We start from the raw sequence: 7,147 nt of genomic DNA, 5'->3' as shown, positions 1-7,147 counted from the left end.
ACCTTAAAATACTCTATAAATGCTTGTTATTATTATTCCTTGTTAACAAGGAAACTTCCTGTATTTAACTTCCCTGATATATTAGACTAGAAATTTTGTGTCTATGCCAAGGATCTCCTAGTTTAATGATACAAGTTCCTTTCAGGAATATTTTTACTTTTGAACAATTCTAGCAATCATGTTTTAAAGTAATTCATATATCTTAAAACTTTCAAGCATTGGCAAATTTCATTTTTTACCATTATTGCCATTTTTCTTAGTATTTTACATATATTATCTGCCCTGATAATGTGAACTCTAAGATAGGAACATCCTTTAATTGTAGGTCACAAATTAAATAAAATATTGAGAAGTTATCTATATTATTGATGTTAAGTGTTTTATCCACTGTCAAAAAAAAATTTTACATAAGCAGTAGAATTTAAAACTAGCAATTCTTCATGCTAAAGACATATCTTGAATTTAGAGCTATAAAGTTTTCAAGGTATTTTACATATTGGATAATTTTATTCTCACAAAAATTTTACAAAGTATATGCTATTAGAACCCTAATTTTATAAATAAGAATCTGAGGCAAGAAGTAGCTAAGTAGGTGATTCAGTTTACCAATTATTATAGGTCTGAAACAAGATTTTATCTTATTTCAAGGTTTTTGTTTTTTCTCTATGTCAAGAATGTGTTTCCATACATATGCAAATATGAGTATAATTATTTCACATGTGCAAATATGTGACAATTATTCTTACTCTCAATAAAACTGTATAAAGCTCATAATGAATTTTTATGTACCTCTCTAGTATGTGTATAGCATTTTTGAGTTGGTTCTATTTTTTATACTGATGATAGAACATATTATTATGCAATATTCAAATAAATGAATTCACTTTTATTCACTTCAAGAGGAAATACAATTTCAAAAGCTCAAAAATATTGTAGTGATGATTAATGGTAAATTATTTTCTTTTCATGTCTTACCAATACTATTAAAATTGGGATCAGTGAAATATCTGCATTTTTGTGTAATTTGGGAGGATAAAGAATAAATGATAAAGTTTTCTCAAAGATAAGAGAAAATATTAGGAGGAGAAGAATATAAGGATAAGGAAACAACTTAAGAAAAGAGGAAAGTAGAATATATAAATTTACCATACAATTAATGATACAAGTCATTTAGGTAATATTTTTTTTAGTGCAGCAATGACATCCTTATTCCTCAAGCTATATATCATGGGGTTAAACATTGGTATCACAATGGTATAGAAAAGAGAAAGCACTTTATCCATGCCTGACATATTATTGGACTTGGGTATTGAATATGTAATGATAGCAGACCCAAAGAATAAGGCTACAACTATGAGATGGGAAGAGCAAGTGGAAAAGGCTTTATACCTCCCAGTGGTTGATGGCATTTCCAGAATGGTGGTGATGATTTTGATATAGGACCCAAGGATCAAAAGAAATGGAACCATAGCAAACACTACAGCATCAGCATAGATAGAGAACTCATTCATAAACTTATCTCCACAGGCCAACTTCAGTAATGGAGGCATATCACAGAAAAGATGATTGAGTTTATTAGAACCACAAAAGGGTAGAGAGAAAATCTGGTATGTCTGTCCTATCACAATTGGCATTGCACTGATCCATGAGGCAACAACCAGTTGGATGCACACCTTGGAGTTCATGATGAGAGAATAATAGAGTGGCTTACAAATCGCCACATAACGGTCATATGCCATCACAGCCAGGAGCAAACACTCAGCACCTCCTAGCATAAGTAGGAAGCAAAGCTGTAAAGCACAGTTTAAGAAAGAAATGTTTCTTTTCTTGGTCCATAGGTTCATCATCATTCTTGGGAGAGTAACTGATGTGTAGCATATTTCCAAAAAGGAAAAATTTCCAAGGAAAAAATACATGGGTGTTTGTAGGCTCGGATCAGTCTTGGTTATTATTATGATGAGAGTATTTCCTAGCAGAATAGTCATGTACATGATTAAGAAAATTCCAAACAGAACCCCTTGGATTTTAGGTAGGTCAGAAAATCCCAGAAGGATAAATTCCACTACAACAGTAAAATTTCTTCCTACCATCTTGAAAAAAATTATTTAAAATGCATATTGGTCCTCTGCTTCATGTCTTCTGTAAAATAAGAATGGAAAATATGCAAATTCTTTTCTAGGTCTCATATTCTAGGCTTTAACTGGTCTTCTATTTCAAAATGTGAAATAGTGTCCTTTTGCCTTTGCTGATATTTAGTCTGTAGTGTAAGGCTCTAAATACATCACTTATTAGGTTCCATTTTTTATGATAGTTCAAAATCTTACATCCAAGACTACACAACATAAATTCTTTTCCAATGAAAAAATATTTGCAAAATATGATGCCATCCACTCATCAACAGCCTATGTTTTCTACTTAGTATATCCACTCAAAATTATGTTATTCCCAGATCCTAGAACATCTGAATTCAAATGAAAATCCTAGAAATATCCAACAAAATACATTAAATTATCCTCAACAAAATAAGAATAACATTCCATATATACTTTGCAATGAATAAATTAATTTTATTATGAGATACATCAATATTATACAAAATGTGATCTGAAAAATAAATATGATTGCTCCTCCTAAAGAACACTGGCATTATGAGAAATGGGCTCCTGTAGCCTATTACATTTTATATAATATTCTCACCCTGTTAACTATTTGTCACTGTTTCTCATATTTTTTTTTCTTTTCTCCATATTTTAATTCAGTGACAATTTGACTGGATTAACTACTTGTAACAATGAGTACTTAGATGAATGTCTATAGCCTTGTTATTATCTCTGTTAAAGAATGGATTACTTGAGAATAAGGGATGTTTGTTGTCTTTTTTCGTTTTGTTCTCTGTTTGTTTGTTTTGGTATTTGCATCTTCAGTGGTTAACACAGAGCCTGGTAAATGATAAGTGCTTATTAATTGATTATTGATTAATGAAATTTATTAAATACCTATTGTGTTGTGTATATATTTTTATATATATACATATAAAACTATGATAATTACTGAAGATATCTTTCCCATTAAGGAACTCTGTGTCTTTCCACAGAGGCATATATATTTTAATATACTCTGTATTATATATATATATATGCATATATACATATATGCATGTATGTATCTATCCAATATAAATATAATAAATATATTATTGTATTCATTATTATATTTAAAGTTTAATTTTAATTTAAACATTTAAAATTTAAATTTAATTATATATTATCATATTATATTAATTAATTAATTGAATGTTTTTAAGATTATATTATATTTTTGTTGTAAATTAACCACCTTTAGAAACTTACCTCATCATAAAATTTCCCCATATAAGTATATTAAAAATATTTATATTGGAGGAGATACACATATACACAAATTATATACATATACATATACAGGTACATACTATATATATATGAATATATATGTGTGTGTATGCATACACATATATAAACATAGGAACATATATAAGGTTTCTCTCTATATGTGTATAGGTGTATATATAGGTAAAGATAAAATTAAGTGTGGAATAATAGGAATGTGTGCATATATATGCATCTATATAGATCCATATCCATATAAATATGAATGCACATATTTAATATTTGTATATGTGCATATAAATGTCCATTTATGTATGTCTACACACATATGTATATATATATGATGTGCATATGCATATATGTATATTGTGTGTGTTTGAAGAAAGAATTAATAGTTCAGAGTCCATCATCATCATCATCATCATAAATATACTAACTCTCCAAGTAGATTTTAATTTTTGAAAGAGGGAACCCTCAATTACCATTGCTTATCTTATCCCTTTAATATTTATATAGTTAGTATCCAATATTATTATAAAGCAAAGTAGAATTTATGATGTTTTCAAAATTAATAGGGGGGATTTCTTTTTCAAATTCTATCCTTGAAGTTATAAATGTATGCTTACCTTTTTAACTTAATAGTTACATTGATTTTATGTTCTCTTTATCTCTGTGTAATGAGAAGTTGCAAAACATTTTTTAAATCTTTTATTGAGCTAAATTCATGAGTTTTTACTTTTCATTATCCTTACAAGTACCTCCAAAATGTTATGATATATAATCAGATAATGCCATTCAATGCCAATGTATGCATATTTTTCATATTATATACATGTTCTAATATATTGATTATATACAATGGTAGTTTTCCCAAAAATGAGAAATTTTAAATGAATGAACATTTAGTCAATAATTTAACATAATATTTTATTAATGTCAAAAATTATATTTCTGTCACCATAATTTTATTTTTAAATTAATATTTTAGTAGTAGCCATATGATTGACTATTCAGCATTATTTTCCCTAGTAATTGAGGTAAAATTTTGAGACATCATAGACTGAGTCTAATTCTGTCAAATTTATTTAGATATTAATTTTAATAATTTTTATATAATTGAAAAAGATACTTTGGATGCAAATAATCTGCAGATAAAAACTGGCTTAATATTAAACCATGATATTAATTTTCAGAGTCATTAATCAATCATAGATAAAGTTGATTCCTTTGAAACTTGACTAGGAAATTTGTACCTTTTTTGATGTCAATCAACTGCTCTTCCAATTTCAAAGGAATTCTTACATTTCATCTTTTTTTTCTTAAATGGAATAAAAACTTAGTGAACATGTTAATACTTTTAGATGTAGGGGAAATTATATTATCAGGTAACCTTCTAAAGGTGATTCAAAAATCTTATAATCCCAGAGAAATCAGATTAAATATACTGTAAGAAATATTGCTCAATTGTTACAAATGCTTTGTTGGTTAAATTTCTTTAGTAATTCTGTTGAGTAATAGAACAAAGATGTGTGGGATCATCATTCCTCATCTGTGTTCCTCATTCCTTTGTTTTGAAAAAAAATGAATATCACTTGCACTGATTCCCATTTTATGGTATACATTTTTGTTGTTGTCCATTCATTGTCATGCCCAAACTTTCGACCTTGTTGACAAAATCCATTTTTTTGTTTTGTTTTGTTTTTTCTTGGAAAGAATACTGGAGTTGTCATCCATTTAAATACTTTGTGTGCCCCTATTTTCTAGATGAGGAACTGAGGCAAATGAGTGTTAAGTGACTTAGACAGAGTCATACACCTAGGAAGAGTATGAGTCCTGATTCAAACTCAGAACTACCTGACTCTAAATTTAGAAAACTTTCCACTGTGCCACCTAGCTACCCCCTTATAGAATATACAGTATACTTCAAAATATTCTAAACATTGTTTAAGCTGACCTAGCCATCCCATAAATTTAATATTCTTAGCATCCTATAACAGAAGATGAATGTACCTGTTGCTAGGAGCTCATCCAAGTTAACTAGGTCTTATATGACTAAATCCTCATAAATCTGGGTTATCCTTTCTCTATTAATGAACAGTTTTATGACCTGCTTCAAAGATTGTTTTTTGTTCTTGTTGAGAAAAAAATCAAAATAAGAGTTGAACAGCCAGAACATTTTATTTTTACATCTTCTGAATATTGGTCTTCATTATATTTACTCTTTAAAATCTTTTCCATCTCATATTCTAAGGGTTTTTCAAACTCTTTAAATAAATATTGACTAAATGTAGATTAACTTTGGAAAGAAATTTCAAAGAAATTCATTGGCTTAGTCATTTGTAGGCATGTGAGAGGAAAGATTATAAGTTTAAATTTAAATTAATGGAGAAAAAATTACTTTTACTAGTCCTATTCTAATAAATACTTTGCAATTTAATTTCCCATTCCTTAAAGGTGAAATAAAGATAAATAAAAGACATTTTAAAGTACCACCAAGTAAATAATAATTATCAATTTTTGTTCTAAGAAAGGGGTTTTGTTTTTCTTGTCAAGGAAATTCCAAAGGCCAAACATGAATGAACTCTTTCACTGTCTCAGACTTGACATTCCCTTGTCTGTGATATGTTGGCCATAGTTTCACAAGGAAATAAAAGGGACCAAAAATTACCTAATCTAGTTCATTTAAGCTCAAAAAGGATCTTTTGCTACAGTATATAAAACATGTTGGAGCACAGCTATGAGAATTTCATTGCTTTACTTTTCAGGTGTTTGAAGTCTAAGCACATTAGATGTTTGATATTTGGGATGGATTGATGAAAAGAACAAGCAAATATGAGTAGCCAAAGAAAATATAATTTAATTATGATTGCTATTAAACTGACAGATTAAACAAAAGTATATGCTGAGAAATGCAATATAAAAGCAGAAACTTCCTCAGTAACTTTTGATATTTTCATTTTTTTCCAAATTCTCCAAATTTTCTTTTGACATACTGTCGATAATAACAAATATTTTCCCTTTTATAATCTATGTACAGTATGTCTGTGCCTTGTTAAATTTCTTGTCATCATATTTACTTAATATGAGTATGAGGAAAACTATATTATTTTACTATGAATTTCAGCACTTTTCAATGTTCTTTACAATTTAAGACTTTACTAGCTTTGTTAATGATTCATCTCTGAGACAGTGAAATATAGAGGGGCCTGGATTGCTATTATCTATGAGATCATCATGATTTGGAAAAAAATTAAATGATTGAAGAACAACCTCTCTGCAAACAGTAGACAATCCTTAAGCAATAGGACTCATTGGAATCTTATCACAATTCAAATGAATTACCCTCTTGACTCAGCTGAATGCCAAAGTAGGTTATTGACATAGAGATTATCTGTTGAAAATAATCCAAAGTGAGGGAACCTGAGGATACAACTAAAATAGACCAAACTTACCTTTCTCAGAGAAAATTCAATCGTACTCCCATGTTTCATGCTTTCATCAACATAATATAAAAGTATATACTTTGTTATTCTAATAGCACCAGAGAGAGTCTCTGATTTGTTCATCAAGAAAGTCCAATGGCACATATATTAAAGTTATGAATATTCACATTATATATAAGGAATGTACATATCTCATTAGCAGTAAATTAACTTTTGATTGTCACAAAAATTGTGTTAGAAGCAAAATTTCAAGTAGAATTCCACTCAAATTACAATATATGCTATGTCGATTCTCAAGAAGTGTCTCTCTTTATGAATAAGGAGCCAAACTCTCCA

At 28.7% G+C, this 7,147-nt stretch overlaps 1 protein-coding gene across 1 annotated transcript; it reads right to left on the bottom strand.

Moving 5' to 3' along the window:
* Positions 1 to 1,166: 1,166 nt before the first annotated feature.
* Positions 1,167 to 2,090, bottom strand: LOC100022203 (olfactory receptor 10AG1-like). Its single transcript, XM_016422859.1, has one exon. It carries the CDS (start codon positions 2,088 to 2,090, stop codon positions 1,167 to 1,169), a length of 924 nt encoding a protein of 307 aa, XP_016278345.1.
* Positions 2,091 to 7,147: the final 5,057 nt, after the last annotated feature.

This window comes from Monodelphis domestica, chromosome 6 (genome assembly GCF_027887165.1).
Source record: "Monodelphis domestica isolate mMonDom1 chromosome 6, mMonDom1.pri, whole genome shotgun sequence".
Classification (NCBI taxonomy): domain Eukaryota; kingdom Metazoa; phylum Chordata; class Mammalia; order Didelphimorphia; family Didelphidae; genus Monodelphis; species Monodelphis domestica.
The sequence above is the reverse complement of the archived record's forward strand: the minus strand, read 5'-3'. Positions and strand labels throughout refer to the sequence as shown.

Excerpts from the sequence above, each read along its gene's own strand:
- LOC100022203 (XM_016422859.1), bottom strand. The coding sequence starts at position 2,090 with ATGGTAGGAAGAAATTTTACTGTTGTAGTGGAATTTATCCTTCTGGGA.